Raw genomic sequence first — 26,485 nt, 5'->3', positions numbered from 1 at the left:
TGTGAGATTAATAACCAGGAAGCACTGTTTAGTGCAACATAATGGGACACTTTCAAAATATATTTCTATGTCTCAACAAATAATAATATAGATGTGATTGTAGGAGAAGGATGATGCAGCATCAAAATTGAAAGTTTAAAAAGGCAGATGTGCTTATGCACACACACACACACACACCATTAACAATATAAGCATGACATATAAGATTTTTCATATTTGCTAGGTTTTCATGTGTTAGTTTTTTTTTTTAGGAGAGACAAATGATGGACTATATAAGAATTTATACTATATATTACATAAGTATATGCATGCAATTTAGTGGTTTATAATATATGTTGTATAGTTTATGTAAATACCTATTTTTTCTATGTCAAAAATGAGTAAGCTACATAGGAGAAGCCCATTAAGCTCTTTATCTTTTGGTGTGTATTTCCTATAAAATAGAGTGCTCTTCTGCATATCCATTTTACCATCAACATTGGAAATTTCATGAAAATTATATATAACACTACAATATTATTTACCAGCAGATACCATTCAAAATTTGCTGTTTTTTACAAGATTCTTTATAGGTCAAAAATTCAACCTAGAATGACAGGTTGCATTTGTTTAACTTGTCTTTCTGATTTCAGTCTTAGCGGTCTGTCAGTACTTCCTGACTTTGATGACTTAACTACTTTAACAGGACCATGACTGTTTACAGACTGTTTCTAAATTTGGACTCACTTCATATATCCTCACACCTTATACACTCTGCAGAGCTACTACAGAAGTGATAATGTTATTTATAGTACCTTCGGAATTCAGGATAGTAGTAGCTTTTATCACTTACATTCCCTTTTAGCTTTTGCTATTATATTTACTAGTTGTTTTGTACTTAAGGATTAAAGTTATTTTTTGAGGAATATTTACTTGAAACCTTTTTAATATTTTGTTCATCAAACTTTCGCCCTTAATTTCTGTTATTTATAAATGTTGATTTACTGGGATGCCATTTAGGAAATTATAAATTACTATAGTTGAGAATATTTTATTCCTTCTTCCTTTGGTACTGTTAACACTTATTTATTTAATGCTTTTTCAGGCTTTATCCAGTGCTGTAGCAATAAATGATTGATTAGGAATAGAAAGGTTAACACACTGAAATCACAGTGCATTTTGGAAATGATGAAATACTGTGCTTGAAAACTAACCTGTTGTTACTAGTAATACTTACGTGAAATTAGTTTTTTTTTTTTTTAACTTATGAACTGGCTAAATAGAATTTCTTTCTCTTTTGTAAAATAATTCAAATGCATTTTTCCCTCTGTCCAAAAATAATTGATCATTGATGGAATAAGTCATCAAAATTGCAACAGCTCATATTACCTTTGAAACTTGAGTTTTGTTATTTAGCAATGGTTATTTCTTTCCCCTTTATTTTTTCTTAGTTTAGTAATATTATGAGATTTACCATGCAATATTTTACATAGTTTTTAAGAATGAATTCTTTGAAATCAAAAAAGCTATGCTACAAACCTGATCCACCAAGTGTAAGAATTATGGGCCGGCACTGTGGCTCACTAGGCTAATCCTCTGCCTGCAGTGCCGGCACCCCGTGTTCTAGTCCCGGTTGGGTTGCCAGATTCTGTCCCAGTTGCTCCTCTTCCAGTCCAGCTCTCTGCTGTGTTCTGGGAAGGCAGTGGAGGATGGCCCAAGTGCTTGGGCCCTGCACCCGCATGGGAGACCAGGAGGAAGCACCTGGCTCCTGGCTTCAGATCAGCACAATGCACCAGCAGTAGTGGCCATTGGGGGGGGGGGTGAACCAACAGAAGGAAGACCTTTCTCTCTCTCTCTCTCTCTCTCTCACTCTCACTCTCACTCTCACTCTCTCACTGTCTAACTCTTCCTGTCAAAAAAAATAAAAGAATTATGACATACGGCAAAATCTCTGTTAATGATTGCTTAACTACAAAATAAGTATAATAACAAAAACTAAGGAATAAACCTCCATTGAGTATTCAAAGTGGTAAGGCTTTTAAAGTTCTTAGTATAGGGTTTAGCCATCTGTTATTGCAACTCATTTTTACCTTGGAAATAAAGTTAAGAATTAATGTAAAGTTTGAAAATCAAGGGGTTCTCCAAACATTTGTAGAGATTATTTATTAACAGGCTGTAATTAGTGAAATACTATTCAAGCTATATAAAATGTTTAAAACAATAAATAACTCTATTAGTGATCATATTGCCATATAGAGTCATTTATTCTCCCATCCAGGAACAAACCAGGCTCAACCCTGCTTAGTTTCCAAGACAAAATGACATTGGGCATGTACAGGGTGGTCTGAGCATAGACTAAGTCATTTATTCATTCATTTATTTATTTATTTATTTATTTATGACAGGCAGAGTGGACAGTGAGAGAGAGAGAGACAGAGAGAAAGGTCCTCCTTTGCCGTTGGTTCACCTTCCAATGGCCGCTGCAGCTGGCGCACCATGCTGATCCGAAGGCAGGAGCCAGGTTCTTCTCCTGGTCTCCCATGGGGTGCAGGGCCCAAGCACTTGGGCCATCCTCCACTGCCCTCTCAGGCCACAGCAGAGAGCTGGACTGAAAGAGGGGTAACCGGGACAGAATCCAGCACCCTGACCGGGACTAGAACCCGGTTTGCTAGAGCCACAAGGCAGAGGATTAGCCTATGGAGCCATGGCGCCAGCCCATCATTTATTCTTTTACACATTTTGTTTAGATTTTCTTTACAACTTCTATATAAAATTAGGTCATTTTTCATAAATCATAACTGATACAAATTAAATACAATCTCTAGAATCATGCTACATGGAAATTTCTTGAACTCCAGAGCCATTCCTATCTATTGAATTTCTTGGAAGAGAATGCACTAGTATTTTATGTGAAGCACACAGAAGCATCTAAGATAGAGGAGAAGCCTAAGCTCTAGTACTCTTATCTGTTCCCAGGTTTCTCAGCAGATCAGACATACAGTCCCTGGGAATCAGGAAAGAGGAAGGGAGGAAAGGAGATAGAGATTACAGAAGGCATAGAACCACCTGTGGAGACATTTTGTACTTTAAGCATGTAAGTGGGAATCAACCATTCAGCTGTTTTAAAATATTCAAGTATTCAAAACTCAACTTCCTCATTCAATAAGTTCATATATATGTTCAGTTTAAGCTAAATTGCTCTTCAGTTTTTAGTAAAGATAACTAGAGCTACATATTACTCTCTAGAATAATATTTTTCATATTTTCTACATGACTTTAAAAAATTATTCAGAAGTTATTTTCAATATCAATTTTCTAATCTCATGATAAAAAATGGAGTCAAGATTTTTAATACAGGTACAAAAATTATGTTAGAGGGAATATAAAGATCAATACTGAAGCACACAATAACAAACATGTATCTAAAGACAAACAGTTGAGAAAATTGTCAGAAAAGATTACACATTTTACTGAAGTCCAAAGAGACAGACAAAATAAAGCTATTCTGGCTGAAATAAAAAATACTTACAGGGCCGGTGCTGTGGCGCACTATGTTAATCCTCTGCCTGCGGCACCAGCATCCTGTATGGGCGCTGGGTTCTAGTCCCCATTGCTCCTCTTCCAGTCCAGCCCTCTGCTGTAGCCTAGGATAGCAGCAGATGGCGGCCCAGGTGCTTGGGCCCCTGCACCCACATGGGAGACCAGGAAGAAGGACTTGGCTCCTGGCTTCAGATCAGCGCAGCTCTGTAACTTTACCAGTCAAATAAATAAATACAATCTTTAAAAAAAACAAAAACTTACATCTGGCATGATGGTCTCTAAAGGGATGTAAGTGAACTTTATAGAGTGATAGAAATATTCTCTTTCATTTTTGGTAATCATTTTCTTGGGTACAAACAAATGTCAAAATATTGTTTGACAGTTTGACAATACTCAAACTGAGTACTCTGTTTTTCTTTTATGTAAATTATATTTCAGTAAATTATTGTTTCTTGGGATATTAAATAGATAATTAGTTGTTATTTTTAAAGACAATTCAAATGCATAGTTTATTTGGGTAAACACTTGAATAAAGCAAATGTTAGATATATGGATTAATGTGAAACTGGCATAATGGTCATATAAGCAGTGCTTTGGCTCATAATAAGTTCTCAATAATCAAAGATACAATGACAACGTGGTTTTATCATTGTGAGAAAAAGCTAAATTTGTCAATCTAACACTAGTTATTGCATGACAACAAATTCAAGTCTGTTTCATTTGTGGAGAACAATTTGATTTTTCAGATCTGTAACTGCTTTTATAGCATACAAGGGTACTTCAAGAAGAATTAAGGGGTAAAAGAACAATAGGTGAGAGAAGAATGAGTATAAGAAATTGGCACATGCAATTGTCAAGGCTGAAATGTCCCAAGATTCACAGTTGGCAAACTGGAGACCCCAAAGTGTAACTTCAGTCTGCGTCTGCAGAACTGAGAAATAGGACAACTGATGGTGAAAGTTCAAATCCAAGTCTAAGTCTGAAGGCAAATCCAATGTACGAGTTTATATCCAGGCAGAGGAAAGGAAACTCTTCTTACTCAACATTTTCTCCCATTCAAGGCTTCAGTGGGTTGAATGAACCCCACCCATTCTGGGGAGGATAAGTCAGTTTATTCGGCTTACAAACTCAAGTGTTAATCTCATCCAGAAGCATACTCACAGATACAAGCAGAGTAATGTTTAGCCAAATATGGGCTCCACATGATCAAGTTAAATTGGCAAGTAAAATTAACCATCAAAAATGAATTAGAATTCCATGACACAAATATAAATGATAAATCATAAAATTCAGCCTTCACTGTTAATTTTGTTAAAAGATTAATTTACTTATTCGAAAGTCAGAATTACAGAGAGGCAGAGTTAGATTCTTCCATCTATTTGTTCAATTGGCTGCAACTGCTGGAGCTGGACTGATCTGAAGCCAGGAGCTTCTTCCTGGTCTCCCATGCAGGAGCAGGGGCACAAACACTGTGGCCATCTTCTATTGCTTTCCTAGGCCATAGCAGACAGCTATATTGGAAGAGGAGCAGGTGGGACTTGAACTGGCACCCATATGGGATGCCACCACTGCAGGCAGCAGCTTTACTTGCTACGCAACAGCACTGGCCCCTTCATTGTTAATTAAACATAAGTGTTAGCTTTAGTATTGCTACTGGAGATAATTTACGTAGAATATTGTCCTAGGTTGGGTGGCTTTTCTGCAGAGATAATTGGCATGAAATAACTAATACAATGCATTAGACTAATACAATTGACAAATTATAAGTATAAATTAATGTAATGGAAAGTGATAGGTAATCTTGCTCCACTAAAAAGAATGCTTCTAAGAAATATCTATTAGTAGAAAGAGTTCATGCTACTCTTAATAACATTTTTGTTATTATAATTAGTCTGATAAGCATCATATAGTGATCACTTTTATGTCAGCTTATCTAACATCCAGGATTTTTCGCATTTCTTGTCCGTGGGAGGGGCAGGGAAAAAAACAAAACACTTGAATTTGTGATAAAGCATCTAAGAAAGGAAAATCCCCTCAATTGCACGTTAAGACATTTCTCCTGCAGCTTTTTTTCAGCAAGGTCCTCCAATTCTGTTCAGATTGACGTTTTTTGCTTTCACATATAAAGGAGAACGTGTAGTATTTATCTTTTCTACATCTGGCTTATTTCACTTCATATGATGTCTTCTAGTATTCATTTTGCCTCAAATGGCAGGGTTTAATTCCTTTTTTATTGCTTAATAATATTCCATTGTGTAAATATTCCACAGCATTTTATTGTTTACCCAAGTATTTGTTGTCATGTAGAAACATGAGACCATAGCAGATAAAAAACTGACATAATTGTAAGGAGATCTTTGCTACTCAAAATTACAGTGTCACTGTTGCCAGTGAGATTATTCATCTTTCTCAACATTGTAGTCAAGGGAACAACATAGTACTTGGTGCTGAATATAAAGTTAATCTGCTTGCAGGTACTTGTAATATGATTGCATCTCTATATGGTTTTATATATAAATGAGAGGCAGAGACAAAGCGAGAGAAAGCGACAGAGCTCCAGTGTGCTGGTGTACTCCCCAAATGTTTAAGATGGCAGAGCTGGGGGCCAGCTGTGGCTCACTTGGTTACTCCTCCACCTGCAGTGCTGGCATCCCATATGGGCATTGGGTTCGAGTCCCAGCTGCTCCTTTTCCAGCCCAGCTCTCTGCTGTGTCCCGGGAAGGCAGTGGAGGATGGCCCAAGTGCTTGGACCCCTGCACCCGCATGGGAGGCCAGGAGGAGGCACCTGGCTATGTGGTAGCCCTTTGGGGAGTGAACCAACGGAAGGAAGACCTTTCTCTCTGTCTCTCTCACTCACTATAACTCTGTCAAAAAAAAAAAAAAAAAAAGATGGCAGAGCTGAAAACTCCATCTGGATTTCTCAAGTAGATGACAAAAACCCAATTCCTTGAGCCATCACTGTAGCTTCTCACAGTGTCCACATGAACAGGAAGCTGTAGTGAAGAACCAGAGCTGAGAATTAAACTCAAGCACTCTGATGTGGGATGTGAGCCTTGTAAACCTGAGACCCTAACCACTAGCCTGCATGCCCACTCCATTGGTTTTATTTTATTCACTAAAATTCTGCAGACAATTTTCTTATAGGAAAGATATCAAGGTGTGGGATGAAACATAGTCCATAGTAAACTTTGCATGTATGCTCTCCTTTTCTCTGCTATTTATGTAAACATTTTTTTTTGCATGCTCATTGAGGAATTTGCTTTCTATAATTTATTTTTTGTTGTGATAATTGAGCTTGTGGGTTTCAGATATAGCATTTAAGAGTTATAAGTTAAAAAGCCACGGTATACATTTCAGACATGGTCAAATAGAAGGTGACATCAAAATAAGTTGAAATTTAAGGAGTACAGTTCCAGCTAAATTTTGAGGAATGGGAAGGGAGAGAATTGAGAAAAAATGACTTCATTAAGAGTACAGTGTACATAGACATACAAGGAAAAGAAAATACGTAGTTTTGCAATGGAGACCAGTACGAATTAAGGCTAGGCATTTAGGCCTAACACAAAATCATACTTTTATATGCCACACACAGTACATTGTGTTTCTGTTTACATCCAAAATGAAAAGATGTGGCCATCTTTGCAACTCCTGTCACTTGATGGCTTTTATTCAACCAAGATTACAAGAAACTGAAGAGACTCTCAAATTTCTCCTCTGAGAGACATTCATTTTTCTCAATTTCTCTCCCTAAAACTTGTCATTTGCATGAAATTAACATTGCTGTCTCTAACTTGGTTTTTGATATTAAAATAAATGAACTTCCTCATAATATTAAGGTAATGGACTACATCAAAAATGTTTAAGGGGGAGCAACAGATGCTTTTTCTCCATAGGTGTTAAGATGCTAATGACTATATATTGGTTAAAAAAAAAGTGCTTTATACTGAATCAGAGGCTTCTATTTACACAAAACTAGTTGGAAATTTCAGACATTAAAAGAATACCTATGAGGCCTAGCATTGTGGCACAGGAGGTTAAGTCACAGCCAACATCCTATATGGGTGCTTGTTTGCCCCACTTCCAATCCAGTTCCTGCTAATGCACCTGGGAAAACAGTGGAAGATGTGCCAAGTACTTGGGGCCTTGTCACCTGTGTGGAAGACCCAAATGGAGTTCCTGGATACTGGCTTCTGCCTAGCCCAGCCCCAGCCATTGTACCATTGTGGCCATTTGCAGGGTGAAGCAACACATGGGGGATCTCTCTGTCTCTCATTCTTTCTGTAACTCTGTGTTTCAGTAAAACACACACATGTTAAACAAAAAAAAAATGTAAAGTTTGTGAGTATTTTTTGAAAGGCTTCAGTTTTGTGGTTGTGTAACGAAGCACTGGCTTTGTGCTGGAATACTTCTGATGTGCAGCTGATTAAATGAAAATTGATGGCTTTTCATTTGCTTCCCTTCCAGCTTACCCCAGTTGGCACCACAATATTTACAGGATTTTCAGGAGACAATGGAGCTACTGACATAGATGATGGCCCGAATGGACAGATAGAATACGTTATTCAATATAATCCAGATGATCCGGTATGTAAATACCTCTAAGTAACAGGATTCCACTATGAAGAATAAAATTAATGCTTATTTTAGCTGCAAAATATTACATTATTCTATTAGTTTGCAGAGCCCTATTCATAATGAAAATCTTATTAGACATTGGAATGGAATTGTTTTATAATACTACTTTGTACATGGTAATTTTTAGCAGCATTTTCAGGAGAAATTTTAAGAAACATTTCTTTATACATGTACGATGCTGTCTTTACTAAATTCACATTATATTTGTGGACTCCCAGGTGTTCTGAGTTTTCTACACGAATCATTGTTAGTGATGTAGCCAATGTGATGCATATGCTTTATAGAATTTGATAATTAATAGCAACAATCTCACCATACCACATTATGCAAACTCACACCACAGGCATTTCTGGTATGGATAAGACCTTAAGTCTCCAGTCGACCGCCATGAAAGCCAAAGCACAGCAGATGGAGAAGCCCATAGATATGTTACAGGGCAAGCATGACAAAGAGGTGATCTAGGTTCTTGTCTCAAAGAATTCCCATGAGGACAAGGCAGAGAGCAAAGCAAGATTTCTTTAGGACAGCAACCTCCTGCCACAGCAGCCAACAAGGGGCTCCAAGAAAGGCAGACCTGAGAAAATGAAGTGGAGTCTTTGAAGCACAATTCAAGGAACCAGCAAAGAGTGGGGAGAAAGCCCAGAGGCCAGAGTGCAATCCTGTTGCACTGCTCAAGATAAAACAAAACAGCCTTAAGAAGGGCAGGATAGGTCATTTCTTTCTATTTCTATTTCTCATGGCAAGACTAGACTCACGAGGGTGAGATCCACACTTTTGTCTTGCTAAAGGTAGCTTTTGAGGAGAAATATTTTCATGTACTCTTAAACAGACTTCCCCCTTTTTCTCATTCTGATAGGGACCTGACCTAATTGCCTCTTAGTATATCTATCTCCTCACAGCTGTAGGCCTTTTCTTATTTTGCTGCTTCTTCCTTCTTTCTTCTCCTCCTCCTCTACTTCTTTCTTCTCCTCCCTTCTCCCCTCTCCTTCTCCTTCCCCCTCCTTGTGTCTTCTGTCTCCTCCCCCTCTTCTCTCTCTTCCACCTCCTCCTCCTGCCCCCTCTTCTGTCTCTTCCTCCCTCCTCCTCTCTTCTCTCCTCTCTCCCCCTCCCCTCCCTCCTCCCTCTTCCTCTCTTCTCCCCCCCTTCCTCTTTTCTCCTCCCCCCTTCCTCTCTCCTACTCCCTCTCACCTCTTCCCTCATCCTCCCTGCTTCTCCCTCCTTCTCCCCATTCTCCCTCCTTATTCCTTCTCCTCCTCTTCCTCCTCCCCTCCTCTTTTTCCTATCAGACCAGAGATTATTAAGTTGTGTTTTAAATCATGAAATCCTTTCTTCAAGCAATACAAATAATACAAAATAACATAAAAAACAGAAAAATTCAGAATTCTTTACCTTAATGTAGAACTGAAATTTATCTGCCATTCTCCCCCCATTTTTCCTAAAGTAGCTTCTTGAGATACCATGGCCTCCCAAACAGTTTTAAAACCACTTCTTTAGTGAGATTAATGATTCTACACTTATCTTTTTATGTATAATATAAGCATATAAACTGGTAAAGTTAACATTATACTCTGAATTTTTGCCTTTTTATGTCGTAAACATTTAAAATAAAAACCAAAAAGAAAGTTAAAAAAAGACTATATAGCTTGCTAAACTGAGAATTCAGGACAAGATGTGCCTTATAAACTTATTGTGAGAGTTAAGTGAATCATAAATTCATTCATCTTTCCATTGCAAAGACATTGGTTAGGAGCAGCGTCACTACTGTGCAAGAAAGGGAGCTAGAGCGATCTGTCCAATATTATATGGCCACTGCTAGGTTTTGCCATCCAATTTCAGGCCAACATGTGTTCTAACTCTTCTGTGTTGTGTTTCAATGAAACAGTTGTGGTACATGTGTTAAAGTTGCCAAAAAATGCAGAATAAAAATGAAAAGAGAAAATGCGTGCAGATAGAATGGTTAAGGGAAGCAGGTGAAGTCATTTGGTTTATTTACACTTTTCTCAAAGTAAACTCTCAATGTGCTTGTCAGCAGAAGAAATGACACCATGGGTTGGGAACTTGATGAGCATGTGAGACTGAAGAGCAGTATGTGTGAATGGTCACACAAGAAATGAAGCCTTCTAGACGAGAGAGACAGCAGGGGAGCAAAAGAGAAGAGAAACACTTTTTCTCAACAGTAGTCAGAAATAGTTGACTGTATTTTCTGTTTCTAAACTATCCACTTAGCTTACTCTTTAAAGAGTAACAATTAATTATATGAGTATTCCATGTCTCTAACTTGCGATTTTGGCCATTTCCTAATCCTTACTTCCCAAAATGAAACAAAAAAATGAAATCAGTCAATATAGAATGGCGAGTGTATGTATTTTAGGAAAATATATTGTATTGCATTGCAAAAAACCCAAAAACATATAAATAAATATGTACTCAAGATTTAGATTATAGTTGAGACAGAAATACATAAATTATCTTTTTAGAATTTAGTATTTTGTGAGGGTGAAATTCCTTGTTAGCTGTGCAGAAATTCTTTCTGAATGCTTTCCCCTTTTAATGATTTATGGACTTAGCAACAAAAAAAGTGCTTTTTGTTACCTACACAGGGATAAGTGAACTCAGTGGAAACTTAGTGGAAACCTCAATAGCAGCTTCTTTTATTTTAGAAACTTTGAAGGAAATACCTGATTATTTTTACGTACTACCATTTTTATGACTCTGGTGATTCTGTTTGTTCTCATAGCAGCACATGTTCTTTTTTTTTTTTTCATTTAAAAATATTTTATTTACTCATTTGAAAATCAATGTGACAGAGAGGAAAAGATAGAAAGATGGAAAAATCTGTCACCTGGTTCATTTCCCAAAGGTCCACAACAGTCAGAGTAGGGTAAAGAGGGAGCCAGGAGACAGGAATTCCATCTCGGTTTCTCACTTGAGTGTCAGGGTCCCACGTACTTGGGTTATTCCCTGCTGCCTTCCTAAGCAGGTTAGCAGGAAGTTGAAGCAAAAGTGGGACAGTCAGTACTCAAATTGGTACCTGATATGGGATGCTGACAATATAGGTAGTGGCTTAACTTGCTGTGCCACAACACTAGCCCTCTGGCTTATGTTTAAATGTCAAAATAATGTGGAACAAACACTATTTATCCTGCAAATGTGAGTAGTTCTAGCTTTTGTAATCATGATCATAATTTCTTTCAGATTAGTCTCACACTGTAGAGTAAATGGTAGAAAACAGATTGGTCTGTTTTACTTAAATAATCACAGTATGCTTGCTTGTTTTCATCTAGCTCACACTTCATGATTCAGTTTGCAGCAAATTATATTAGTAATTTGAAATTTCATTTGACTCACATTTTCTCTGAACACAAATTATTTTAAACAATTTTTGAGCCAATATCTAAATATCATGAAATTTATTTCAAATCTACCTTTCTCCCCTCTCGTGAGAAGCAAAATCGTAATACCGATCCTGATTTTCAGTCAGATGGTCATTAGCTAAAGTTGAACTGTACCATTCAAGCGGTAAACATGTCTGCTTAGATCACAGTTGCTTTACTCATCTACATTATCTACATGACCCTTATAACCATTTGCAAACATTACTCCTGCCTTATAGTAATGCACAAATATTTAAAAATAATTATTTCCATTTTCTGAAACACTACTTCTAGTGTTTCTGATCAGAAATCACTGGGAATTTGAATCATGATTTTTGTGCATGAAGTAAAATATTTCTCTGGCTGTTTTCAATTTTTTTAAAAATATTGACTACTTGTAATTTGCATAGAAAGATGTAGTATTCATTATAATTATCTTTTTTGGAGAGTTTGATAAGTTTTTTGAATTTATGAATACATATGTTTCACAAATTAGAGAAATTATCAGTCCTGATTTTGTCAATGTTTGCATGCTAATGTCCCTCTGAGATGCTTATCTCTGGGACTCCAATTAGTGGCATCCTACTCATTTTGATATTATTCCTTAGGCCTCTAGGTCTCTGTTAAAAGGTTTTTTTTAATATATTATAATCAATTTTCTGTAAACTGGATGTATATTTTTAAAGATTTATCTATTTGAAGACACTGATACAGAGAGGCAGAGAGAGAGAGAGAGAGAGAGAGAGAGAGAGAGAGGTCTTCCATCTGGTGGCTCACACTCTAGATGGCTGCAGTGGCTGGAGCTGGTTAGATCCGAAGCCAGGAGCCAGGAGCTTCTTCCGGGTCTCCCATGTGGGTACGGGGTCCCAAGGACTCGGGCCATCTTCTACTGCTTTCCCAGGTCACAATGGAGAGCTGGATGGGAAGCAGAGCAGCTGGGACTTGAACCGGTGCCCACATGGGATGCCAGCACTGCAGGAGGCGGCTTTACCTGCTATGCCACAGCACCAGCCCCAAAACTGGATATTTTGTTTGTTAAGATCTATTTATTTATTTGAAAGTGAAAGTTACACAGAGAAAGGACAGGCAGAGAGAGAAAGAGAGGTCTTCCATCCGCTGGTTCATTCCCTCAGTGACTGCAACGTCCAGAGCTGAACCAATCCAAAGCCAGGAGCCAGGAACTACTTCCGGGTCTCCCATGTGGGTGCAGGGGCCTAAGGACTTGGGCCATCTTCTACTGCTTTCACAGGCTATAGCAGAGAGCTGGATCAGAAGTGGAGGGAGCAGCCAGGACTTGAACCTGCACCCATATGGGATGCCGGCACTGCAGGCAGCGTCTTTACCCCTATGCCACAGCACAATACCAAAACTGGATATTTTTAATTGACCTATATTCAAAGTCACTGCATTTTGTTGCTAAACCTATTCAATGGTATTTTGTTTATGGTTGTAATTTCAGATTTTATATTCTTTAGGCCCTTTTTGCATATTTCTTTGCTGATAAGTGCAATGTCTTCATTTATAGTAAGGATTTGTTTTTCCATCCTTGGATAGCTATAATAGCTATTTAAGTATTCTTTTCTGCTTGTTCCAATATTGTTCTTCCTTGATTGTCCTCTTGAAAAGACAGCATGTCTCCTGCTTTATGTCACCTTGTTTTGCACTATATCCTGGATATTGTACATGTTGGATTATAGACTCTTTGGTTATATTCTCTGAGTACTGTTTGTTATTGAGTTGTTTTTCAGACAACCTTATGGAATTCAGACTGAAAATTAAGAATCTGAGTGCAGCTCAAATCTCCAGTCAGTTTATTTTGTTTCTTAGTTGATTTACTTTTAGTCTGCCCCAGGCAAGTGTGTGTTAATGGTTAACCAGAGATTTGGAAACTCACAGTTCACAAGTGGAATTTTGTTCTCCATATTCTTTCTCCCAGCCTCTTTCCGATATTGTCCTTTTTGGCTTCCATCACCTTTGATAATTCCCAAATCCAATTCCTGATTGTTCAGGCAAGAAAGATGGCAGGATTTGTATCATCACTTTAACTGCTCCAGCGTAGAGCAAAAACTCAGCCTTCCCTCCGAACAACTGCCATAAAACAGGACTCTCACCCATGTCACCTCTTTATCCAAGTGTCTGCTCCCTTCAGAGTATGCCTACTTTGTTTTCTCTCTGGGGATGTCAAACATTTTTTTTGGGGGGGGGGGTGTTTAAGAATTGGTAGATGTTATTTGTGAAAGGATTGGTTCAAGTATGAATATTTATATTAAAGAAACGACTTTAATTCCCAAAGAGTTCCCGTCCACATATCTTTAGAAGACTTGTATTTTTACTCTTTTTGCATTTTGAACCATCCTGACTTTCCTAAATACTGGGTAATACTAAGGGTGATGGCAGCATTTCACAGTTTTAACTACAAGAAAAGGCTCATGTGTTCATTCCGTCCATAACTGTGAATCTGTAGTAATACGCGGTCAGCTGGTTCAGCACCTGCCCTCATCTGTAATCAAACAATAACGTTTCATATCTGCCTCATACCATGTTGTCTATAAGAAAGGAAGAATTAGAGAAGGCATTGGAAATTGAGCTCTGTATTGGTCTTTATGAACACTGAGGCTGATGCTTTCCAGTACAAATAGGTACCATCATGTAGGCATGTTCCTAAAGTATTTGAGAATACAGCATATAAAACCACGTGATAATTATCAAGTTGAAGACTCAGCAGATGTTGTAATGACCAATAATCAGTACTGTTTATCACTACCAATTCTTCCAACAAGACTTTAGGAGCAGCAGAATGTATAGCTTATCTGCTGCTATATAGCCAGTTACCACACTTAGTGACTTTAATAATACAATATTATTTTCTCGCAGTTATGACATGTGTAAACAGTTTACTTAGTAGCATGGGACTGGTTTAAATGGACCTTCCGCTTCAGCTCTCACAAGATTACAACCAGATTATGTCTCATACGGAGACCTGGCTAGAGAAGTTCCACTTCCAAGGAAACTCAGATTGCTGACAGAATTACTTTGTGTAAGGTTGTAGAACAGAGCCCCTTGCTGGTCTGCTGGCTGGAGGCAGCTCTCAAATTTCAGAGGCTACCCTCAGCTCCTCTCTCTGTGGTCTAACCTAACAGGGCCTCTTGGTTCATCAAGGGGAGTAAGGCTAGTCTGTTAGGAAAACCGAGCTTTGTGTAATATAATGTGATCATAGAGTGACAACCAATCACCAAAGTCATATTTTATTGATTGGAAGCAAGTCAGAGGTCCTGCCAATGAGTAAGTGAAAGAGATTACACACAAAGATAATAATAATTGCTTAATAGGAGGCAGGGACTAAAAATACTGTCTGTCAAACATGATATAATTTCCAATGTTTTTATAGTAATTTGGAATGTCATTTAAACAGAATTACTTTGAAAAGTTCCTTTTGAATTGTTTTTCTACATACCATATAAAATAGAGGCAGTGCAGGTTCTATTCTATCCTGATTTTAAATTATGATAAATTGAAGATGGCCATTTCATTATTATGCACTTTCTTATTTTATCTGTGATGTCTTTATGAAAAGAATAAATAATTTACTGGAAATGCAAAGTGAAGAAAGATGGGACACTTTTACTATTGAAAATCATAAAATGTCAATGACTCAAAATGTTGCACTATTCACCATAACAAAACCCTTTTATTCAGTCTGTGAACAAAATCATAATAGTTAAAATTGAGTCTTTCATTTTTCTTTTTTCCATTACAATTCAAATGATCTTCTAATAGAAATAAGGAAAAAGTTTGGGCATAGAGATGCTGAATTGATTCACCTAATTTAAAGCACAAATCCATGTATTTATGGAAAATTTCTGGTTCTTTTTCCCTTTGGAGACTTGCCAGGAATGTACTTCTCTTACTTGGAGGAAACTATTTGCTTCAACTAATGAAATATGACCTCAAAGGACCAGTGCACAGGACAATATTTCCCTTCCATTGCTGGTGATAGTAGAAAAACATGTAGAGAGGAAACATCCATTAACCAGAGTGCCTGAATGATGAAAATAAGCAAAAATAATTTTTGATGTGCTGTGTTAGATGTTTATAGAGAAAAAATGTGCAGACTGTGTTCCAGAAGCATATCCTATTATTTCTCTTGTGTCAAAAGAAACTAATGTAGTTAACTCTTCATTATAAGAGCCTTCCAAACAGTTGTTAAGAAAAACAACTATTCAGTGACACTTGTGTAACCATGGTAAGGAACACTTTCGTTCTGGACCATAGGAACAGGGATGTTTGAGGGTCTTCTAGTGAGGGGTTTGAAACTGGGATCAACTGCAAATACAGGAGACTGACTGCAAAGAATCCTTATCTACTTCTGTCCTGCTCAAGGAAAAAAAATCCTATATTGTGAACACTGTCAGTCCATTTTCCCTTTCAGGTTCCTTTTCATCACTAAGAACAGGCGACTCTTTAGCTGGGTCTGGTAGTGCAGGACATCTGCTAGATGGTGCCAGCGAGCAGGCCTTAAGGTAGAGACTGTGGGGTCTATGAAGTCAGAACTCACAGGATGCTCATGAGAGTTTTTGAGAAATACTGCTTTTTTATACCTCCATTATAATACAAAATAAGACTGTCCATCATATATTCAACTAATTAGATGGCTTAGAAAAAAATAAAAGAAACACTTTTAAAATGGGTCAGAATTTATCATCATAGACCCAGTAGAAATATTGTTTTTATAGAATTTTTCTTATATGTTACAATGCAAAGATTATAGGTATCATGCTATTTTAAATTCCATTGGGCATTTATAGGCAGAGGAGGGGGACCTTTATCTCTTTTTTTGGTGTAACATTATATTTGAATAAAAATATTCCCTGTAACCAGAATTGGATCACATTTACATAGCCAAAATTATCCCTAGGAAAGAAAATGGAATTAGCATGTTTGGGTTAGATTGATCAAGTCTCAAACCAGTTAGAGATCAACCATCACCAGAAAACTCAGCTAATTTGGAGTTCTGAGTCTACAGATGGCCTAGGCCAAGCAACCTATAGTATCATACATAGATACCTACATAGATATATACATACATTCCAGTTTTTTTAAATATTTATTTATTTATTAGAGTTACAGAGATGCAGAGGCAGAGAGAGAGAGAAATCTTTCATCTGCTGGTTCACTCCCCAGGTGGCCACAATGGCCGGAGCTGCCATCTATCCAAAGCCGGAAGCCAGGAACAACTTCTGGGTCTACCACACAGGTCCGGAGGCCCAAGGACTTGGGCCATCTTCTATGCTTTCCCAGGCCATAGCAGAGTATGATCGGAAGTGGAGCAACTGGGTCTCAAACTGGCGCCCATTTGGGATGCTGGCACTGCAGGTGGCAGCTTTACCTGCCACACCACAGCACTGGTCCCTCTAGTGTGTTTTAATAACTCTTGAATCACAGAAATGCAGCAGCCGTATAACAACACATTAAGATATCTGTTACAATGTTAAGTGGCAATTATTAACTGAGGGTTTTCCCATAACTAAATACTTAGATTAAGTCATTTTTGACACTCCCCAGTCATAACTAAATGCCATACTCACAGATATAAACACTTTTAATTAAAAAATTGAGGCAAAAATTGAGTAAAAAATGTCATATCTGATTTCAAGATACAATATCTGTAATTATATTTTAAAATTTTAAATGATTACATCCAAGAACAATTTGCATAGCCAATTATAAAAGCATAGAATTAATCATTTAAAATATATATCAACCATATAAAGGGTTATTGTGTGTGTGTGTGTGTGATGTGAGCATGCACTCATAGGCAAAGCAGAGAGTTTACCTTCATTCTTTTGATTGAGACTCAGAATGAGATTTTTACTGTATCTAAAGTCTCATTTATTAAGTGATTCTTAAGGATATACTTAAACTGAGTTGAAGGCATACACACACAAACACACACAATCTTCCTTGCTTCCTTCATTCCCGTTCCCTCCAACTTCCCCCTTCCCATCCTCCCTTCTCCTTCTCTTCCCTACCCCTTTCCTCTTGGTCCCCTATGGTTTGTTCTCCATTCTGCTTGCTCTTTCTCCTCCCCCTCCTTTCGGTGCGAGCTAATGTGGATCTAAGTGAGATGTTTTATCCAATATATACAACCATAGGCACACACATACCTCTATAAAACAGCTTACCAAGTAGTAACAGAATGAAGATAACGATTTCTCTGCTGGAATTAAACTTATTTTTGCAATTTTTGAGACACTATTTCATGAGTCTTCAAAATGACACTAAAATATAAAACTGATGTAAAGGAATTTTAGGGAAAAGAGACTGATTCTGAAATTGTAGTCTGTCAGGGTGAATTCTTATACTAAGGGCTACTTATAAGAAACTAGTATTACTGGAAAACACTTGAGACATTCTGTGATCTGCATGTTGGCTGGCAGGAAGAAATTCAGTCCCTGACAGGGTAAAAGCCTTAACTAATAAGCAGAAGTTATAGAACCCAAAACAATCTATTACTCAGATATTTTTATAAGAACACTGCTTGAAGTTCACGTTTGTATTTAAAAAATATACCATACAGAATATAGACTGAGAACCAGTGTTGAAAAGTGATATTAGATAGAAATCACAAAATTCAGTTTTTTTAACTCTGTGCTATTAAAAAAAGATTAAAAAATTTGGTATAAAGGAAGATTGCTGTATGACTATGCTTCAATTTATTATAACAGAATTATAGATTAATAACCCTCATAATTTATAAAAGCCAAGACAGAACCAAATTTCCTGGTTATCATCATCAAAGCTCTCTAGAGAAACTTACAGATCAAAATGAAACATCTTTTTAAAGATTTATTGATTTGGAAGAGTTCCAGAGAGAAGGAAAGAGGGAGAAGGAGGGAGGGAGGGAAAGAAAGAGGAAGGGAGAAGAGAAGAGATTGATCTTCCATCCACTGGTTCACTCACCAAATGGCTGGGGCTGGGCCAGGAGTTTTATTCCAGTCCCCCATATGGGTGTAGGGACCATCCTCTGCTACTTTGCCCAGCCAGCAGCATGGAGCTGAGTTGGAAGTGGAGCAGCCTGGAGTATAACCAGCATCCACATGGGATGTCCACTGAACCACAGTGCCAGCCCCAAAATGAAACATTTTGAAAAAGTGATAGGAATATTAAATCTGAAGCTTATTCATATTCATATTCTATCTTCAGTTGCTATTCATAACATACATAACTTAAAAAACTGTGATTTCTAGTTATCTAATTTATCTTCTATAATGTACCTTCTATCAGTGATCTGAATTCTGCATGTTTAATATTTTCAGACATCCAATGACACCTTTGAAATTCCCCTCATGTTGACTGGAAATGTAGTGTTGAGAAAAAGGCTCAACTATGAAGATAAGACTCGTTACTTTGTGATTGTCCAAGCCAATGTGAGTATTCAATTTGTTTTATATTCCTCCATTGGACTCATAAAATTAGGACTTGTCCAGAATTTGTGAGACACTCTGTGTGCTTGGTGGGATTTATTTCAAAGTAGCACCTTTGGCTTCAGTGGAATGTAACCATTCTTCCAGATGGGGAAGGGGAGTGGGGTTGAGAAAACTGTTTCCAGTCAGCACACAAAGACACCTCAAAAAATTCATGGAAAATGGAAATTGAAGGAGTTTATTTGTGTATAAAAAAGGTATTCACCATGTACTTCAGTCACATATATCACTCAAATTCTAATAATATGTTGATTGTTCATCCTGGACTATTTCTCAAAATATGATCCACCAAATAAATGCAGTAGAATTGCCTTGTGAGTATGTTAAAAAGGATATTTTTAGATTTTATCCCCTGACTTTCTGAATAGAATTCTCAAAAGATGGCATGTCTTCATTGAAGTTAACTTTCTAATGGACTCTAAAGTACACCCATGATAGAGAAACACATCTAATTGACAGTTCTTTTCCCCATGGTTATCAATTATTGAGCACTTGCTTACTAGGTATTAGCTACTATGCCCAGAATTGAAGTTTAAGAAATTTATCATAATATGTTAAGAGCAACAGTAGAAAACCTGAAAAATATTCCTTTTACAATGTGTGCGTTTATTAACAGCAGTATTTCTATTAATTTAAAAATATCCTTGAATTACATAACTTGGGCTGTTTATCTCACCAAGATCTCGGAGTCCTTTTATCCTTTTACCTGATCTTCTATGAAACTTGACTGTTTTTTCAATGCTTTATCTGCTGGTGCTAGCTGAATATCACAGCAATCAATATCACAACTGCATTTCTAGTCTGAACATAAGCAGGTGGAATGGGGACAAAAGTAGGACTCCTTTTATTTTAGCTGATTCCACTTTGTTTTCTTTGAGAAGAGTCTCTTGAGAGTCCCCTCCCCTCCACCCAAATGGTCTTTCCAGATCTGGGTCACATCAGTCCGCACAGGAGGAAGTGGGTTGAGGAAGCCTGAATGTGTCAAAGAGTAATGAGATCACCATCTCTTGTTTATACTGGGCACATTGATGACCTGGGAAAAATATGTATTTATCTGCAAGGAGAAGAATGGACTAGCAAGTGTGCCAACAAGTAACAGGGCTGGCTATCAATAGCTACCAACATTCAAGAATTGCCATAAGTAGTCTCAGGGCCATGTTTGGAAACAGCAGTTAAGAAATCAGCTATCAAGCCATGTCAAGTTATCAAGAAAATTTAATGTTTATTGCTTAATGAATAAAGCCATTCTGTAAAGGCTACATAAGGTATCATTCCTATTATAATATGTAGTATTCTAGAAAAGAAAGATTGTGCAGACAGTACAGAGATCAGTAGTTGCCAGAGGTTGAGTGTTGGGAGGAAGGATAGAGATGAGGAAAAGGATCCAGAGGATCTTTTGGGCAGTCACAAGATCGGTATGACACTAGAAAACTGGGTATATGTTGTTCCACATTTATCTAAACCCATAGAAAGTACAACAGCAAGACTGATCCCTAATGTAAACTATGGACTTTGGGGAATTTTGATGCCAGGAGAAGTTAGTCAATTGTGATGAAAATACCAGTCTGATGAGGGATGTTAGTGATGGGGATAGGAGGATATGGATATTACAGGAGGGGGTGCTCCCTGCTATTAAGTTGTGCCCTTAAACTGCTCTAAAATAGTAAAATTTTTAACAAGAATTCAGACAATATGACTCTTTTGCCAGCCTGATTCCTAAATATTTTTACCTAATTCATGTAGCAGATTAGAAAATTAGTGGGAGGTGACAAAATGAAAATATCCTCCATCAACTATTTGGAACAAGTTTATAGGCAACAAAGGTGTCAATAAGGTGCCAGCTTTAATTTTTGTTTTTAGTCTCAGCTGAAAGGGAACTGTGTTTGTGGTTAGAGGGACAGAGTGACGATAGATAGAATTGTAGGTAGAGACATACAGATAAAACTATATTGGAGCTGGAACTGTGGTGTAGTAGATTAAGCATCCACCTGCAGTGCCAGCATCCCATATGGGCGACGGTTCATTTCTCAGCTGCTCCACTTCCAATCCAGCTCCCTATTATGGCCTGGGAAAGTAGTAGAAGGTGGTCTAAGTGCTTGGACCCCTGTACTTGTATGAGAGACCAAGAATAAGTTCCTGGCTTTGGATGGCCTCAGCTCCGGCCATTGCAGCCTTTTGGGGAGTGAATCAGCAAATGGAAGACCTTTCTCTCTCTCTCTCTCTCTCTCTCTCTCTCTCTCTCTCTCTATATATATATATATATATATATATATATATATATATATAATCTGCCACTCAAGCAAATAAATAAATATTTAAAGAAGCATTGTAGAAAATTCATATTACAAAAATAAACTATGCAAGGATTTCAAATAATTTACACCATGAAAAACTTTTAATTCTATTTTCCATGCATCCTCTTATATATACATATACTTTTTGTAAAGATTTATTTATTTGAAAGAGCTACAGAGAGAGAGAGAGAGAGAGCGCGCTAGGTTTTCCTTCCTCTGTTTCACTCCCTAAATGGCTGCATTGATTGGACCTGGGCAAGTCTGAAGCTAGGATGTTTGTTCTGTGTCTCCCACTTGGGTGCAGGGGCCCAAGCACTTGGGCCATCTGCTATTGCATACCCAGGCCATAGCAGAGAGCTGGATTAAAAATGTAGCATCTGAGACATGAACTGACAACCATATGGGATGCAGGCACTGCTGGTAGTAGATTTACCTGCTACATTACAGTATCAGCCCATGCATATACTTTTTTTATAAAGATTTATTTATTTATTTGAAAGTCAGAATTACACAGAGAGAGAAGGAGAGGCAGAGAGAGAGAGAGAGAAAGAGAGGGAGGGACGGAAGGAGGGAGGGAGGTCTTCCATCCACTGGTTCACTCCCCAATTGGCTGCAACAGCCAAGGCTGAGCTAATCAGGAGCCAGGAGCTTCTTCCGGGTCTCCCATGTGGATGCAGGGGCCCAAGGATTTGGGCCATCCTCTACTGTTTTCCCTGGCCATAGCAGAGAGCTGGATTGGAAGCAGAGCAGCCAGGTCTCGAACTGGAGCCCATATGGGAGGCCAGCACTGCAGGCAGTGGCTTTACCCACTACACCACAGTGCTGGCCCCAAATACTTTTAATCTTTGTAAATAATGTCAGATTATTTTCAATGTGATGCTATGTATCACAGTCTCACAAATGGTAAAGAAGAGTGCCAATTTACAGTACAATTTGAGGATTTATTTATTTGAAAGGCAGAGTTGGAGAGATTTTTCCATACACTGATCTACTCCCCAAATGGCCAATATGTCCAGGGCTGGTCCAGACCAAAGCCAGAATCCCAGAGCTCCATCCATCTCTCCCACAAGGTTAGCAGCAGCCAATACACTGTGGTTACTCCCTGTTGATTTCCTAAGCACATTAACAGGGAGCTTGTTCAGAAACAGAGTAGCCAGGACTCGAACTGGCAAGCACTCCAGTTGAAAACTTAACTCACAGCACCACCATACTGATCCGGACACTATATTTTTAGTATATAATTTGCTTGAAACAGTGTGTTTTGGACTTCGGATACTGTTTCAGACTTGTATGAGAGACAATTGTGGCTATCTCTTAATATGAATTTAATATGAATGTCACTGACCTTATATTTGTGTCTTTGTTGGGAGCATTTATAGTATGGAAAGTGAGAAATGCTACAAATTAATGCTTCCTATCTCTGAGAGCTGGGTTTTGTTAAATTCCAATTTATTTCCAAATCTTGTAACAATTATATTTATTTCATCATAAGATCATGAATTTGACTGTATCAAATTTGTACAATTAAAATAATTTCCAAAAAGAATTTAAAATTTAGAAACAGAGTGGTACATCTATTTTTCCAAGGCGCAATTCTGTTAGAGTATATCTAGCAACAAAAACCCATGGAGAAATTAAAGTGAGAGCAGACTATATAAATTGCATTTACCAAAGCTAAGCAGGTTCACTGATAAGGCCTAAAAGAACAATTTTGCGTTTATGATGAGAGCTGATTGTTAATCATTGGCTGCTTTGTTCTCATATTTACCAACACCAATACAAATATAATTCACACCTCTATGGTTTTAGAAGATAATGGTATCCATAAACAGATATCTCAAATAGATAAAAAAGATACCTAAAATAGATATCTGTTATTTCCTATTTCTCTGTTAATATTTTATTGATAATACAAAAAGCAGTGGACAGTGTAAATCTCACATATTAAAAGCCTATATATTATTGTGGAAGCATAAGGAATATTGAAATACAAGTAATCTATTTTTGCTAGAAAGTAAATGGTCTCAAAGTCTAACAAGTCCGCTTTTTTTAATTTCTTTATTTTTTTGACAGGCAGAGTGGACAGTGAGAGAGAGAGAGAAAGGTCTTCCTTTTGCCATTGGTTCACCCTCCAATGGGCACCACGGCTGGCGTGCTGCGGCCGGTGTACCACACTGATCCGAAACCAGGAGCCAGGTGCTTCTCCTGGTCTCCCATGGGGTGCAGGGCCCAAGGACTTGGGCTATCCTCCACTGCACTCCCGGGCCACAGCAGAGAGCTGGGCTGGAAGAGGGGCAACCGGGACAGAATCCGGCGCCCCGACCGGGACTAGAACCCGGTGTGCTGGCGCCACAAGGTGGAGAATTAGCCTATTGAGCCGTGGCGCCAGCCTATTACTCCGCTTTGACCTGGGTATGCCTATGGTAAAGATGATACTGATTTTCAAAGTAACCACTAAAATTACCTATAGTTGGGAAATTCCTTTTTAATCATGTGAACATGTTACGATTCTTAAGTAAGCTTAAAGTGTTTTGACTGGAAAACATTAGAAAATCCATTTGTTGTTTTCTTGAGCATTTTGCAATATTCTTGCCCGTGCTGTTCATTTCAGTGGATACACGACATGTGAACAGGTCATTTCAGGGAAATGAGGAGGGGCAGGATCTAGGAAAAGATCTGAGAAGCACAATGATCAGTGACTTTCACTTTTGTTGAAGTCACAATAAATTCTCTTACTGTTAACTCCAGTTTTTGATTCATTGCCCTAAATGACAAAACAAGGAGACTCATTTCTTTACATGTAGATTTTTCTCAAAGCCAGCTCTCTTTGTTTTACTACCCCTGTGAATAAATATTAAGAACACTTTTGTATTCAAGAGTTACTGATTGAACTAAGTGAAGTTTACATTTTATTTAGAATCATAAAGTAATTTCAGAATTTTATGAAAAGCAACTTCTCTATTTTTCAAATATCAAAATATAGAGAAGGGATATTTGTGGTCTTTCATAACAAGATATAATTTCTGAGAAATAATTCTGTATTTTTACATTTTCCCTTAATCATCATGATTATTCTAAGTTTGTAAGCATTGAAAACTATAAGGATTTGAATATGTAAAAATAATTTTCTATTCCACCTATGTAAACCAATTTTCAGAAATATACACACCCAACCTCCTCCTAACTCACTTCTGTTAATATGGAATAAGTGTGAAGTTTAAAGTCATTGTGTACAGCTCTGCAGTTTTCTTGGGTGTTTTCTGGGGCATGGGAATACAGTGAAAGGATGGTAGTTCATGGTTTTAATTAACAAATACTTATAGCATATTTGAGTAGTAAATATACATAGAGCATATGAATCAATAAAAGGTAATACTCTGTCTACTGTTATGTCTAAAAATTAGGGAAAATTGGATAAATTCTTTAAAGAAAACAATACGTTCAAGGTATAAGAGACTCATTTCTGAAATGACTTAGAGAAAGACCTTTTTGTTTTATAAGTAAAGAAATATAATAGTGTCAGTCAGTGATAGTCTGTTTATCATTGGTAACCAGGAGCAAGACAAACACCTCTATGGTTTTCAGTGAACAACGTACTGTCAAAAGACTCTGGGGTATATTGATTATAGTGCGTTCTTTCCTCTAGTGCAAAGAACTGATAAAGTTATAATGTGTATTAAATATATGTATCTGAGAGTGTGTTTGGTAAGTGCTTCTGGCTATTTTGTTAAAATGCAGGCTACCTGAGTACTGAATATGCAAATGTGAGAAATCTGTTCCAACGTTCCTTTTGCCATTACCTAAGAAATAAAGTGGAGCATTAATATGTCTATCTCAAACTAATTTTAAAACCAATTTTCACGTAATTTGGTTTTATTTGTTAGAGAACACATCTTTCTGGCCCTACCTCAGAAAAGCAACATTTATTTAATAAATTGCTAATCATTAAAGCAGATATTTATTTTGGAAACTAAAATGTATTAATAACTAGATTAAAGAATAGTTGACAATTTTACAGCAGGAAATTTTTATTTGGGAAGAAAGAATTAAGACCTTCTATCATTTAACAATGAGAGGTTTCTATAGCTTCAACACAATCAGAGCTGAAAGGCTTATTTCATTTTTAAAGATTTATTTGAGAGGTAGAATCAGAGACAGAGAGAAAAAGGGAGAGAAGTCTTCCATCATTGGTTCTCTCCCTAAATAGCTGCAATGACTGGAGCTGTGCTGATCTGAAACCAGGAGCCAGGAGCTTCTTCTGGGTCTGCTATGTGGGTGCAGGACCCCAAGTACTTGGGCCATCTTCCACTGCTTTCCCAGGTGATTAAGAAGGAGTTGGATCAGAAGTAGATCAGCTGAGACTTGAACCAGGGCCCATATGGAATGCTGGTGCCACAGGCGGATACTTAACCCACAGCACCAGCCCCAGTTGAAATATTTTTTTATTTTAAAAACTCTACTTTGTAGAAACAGTAGATTGTAACAGTGAGTCAGTTTATCTGACACGTTTATCAAAGTAAGTTTTTGGCTTTCTATAAATGTTTCTTTTTGAAATAAAATTGCTCTTTGTAGTGTGTTAATACTTCAACCTACTCAATGAATAACTCATTTAAAGACGAGCAAGCGTCTTTGATATGCTGGAGATCACGAGATCACGTTGTAACGTAATTCTATGAAGTTGTTCATTGTACTGAAATACTAGGTACCCAAAGTTTTTGAAGCCTTTTCAGAAAGATGGTGCTAAAGATTCAGGAACCAGATCAATGCACCTCCCAGTGAGGCACTACAGAATGTTCTAGCTATATCAAATCCCACACTGCTTAGTGTGCTTTATGCGTTAGTTGGTTCTGTGTTGAACATATAGGTGTCCTTTTAAACCCTTAGTTTTAGCCTCTATGTTGTTTTTGTCTTTGTATTCATATTACCTTCTATTCCCTATATTTATGTGAAATCATAATTGTTACATATTTAAGATAATATTTTCATGTGAACAAGTCTTTAATGTAGGAGGTTCTATAAATGATATATGAAACAAAAAAAGCATATTGAGGAAATTTAAATAAAATAGTTGTGTTAATTTGCTCAAACCATTATAATACAATATTGTAGACTGTGTAACTTAATCTAAAAATATTTATTGTCTCCTAAGCCTGGTGCTAGGAACCTCAGGTCACCGTCT

The 26,485-nt window shown here is 37.4% G+C and overlaps 1 protein-coding gene across 15 annotated transcripts in view; it reads left to right on the top strand.

Moving 5' to 3' along the window:
• The window catches only part of PCDH15 (protocadherin related 15), a 725,080-nt gene that overhangs the window by 239,626 nt on the left and 458,969 nt on the right, over nucleotides 1–26,485 (top strand). For 14 of the 15 annotated variants that reach the window (XM_062215103.1, XM_062215102.1, XM_062215101.1 and 11 more), the window contains 2 exons: nucleotides 7,984–8,103; nucleotides 18,845–18,955. In XM_062215103.1, coding sequence (XP_062071087.1) covers nucleotides 7,984–8,103; nucleotides 18,845–18,955 — 231 coding nt within the window. The remainder of the gene's footprint in view (nucleotides 1–7,983; nucleotides 8,104–18,844; nucleotides 18,956–26,485) is intronic. The other variant, XM_062215097.1, reaches the window with a different exon arrangement.

Source organism: Lepus europaeus, chromosome 17 (assembly GCF_033115175.1).
Source record: "Lepus europaeus isolate LE1 chromosome 17, mLepTim1.pri, whole genome shotgun sequence".
Taxonomy (NCBI): Eukaryota; Metazoa; Chordata; class Mammalia; order Lagomorpha; family Leporidae; genus Lepus; species Lepus europaeus.
Note: the sequence above shows the minus strand (reverse complement) of the source record. Positions and strands in the feature narration are given on the sequence as shown.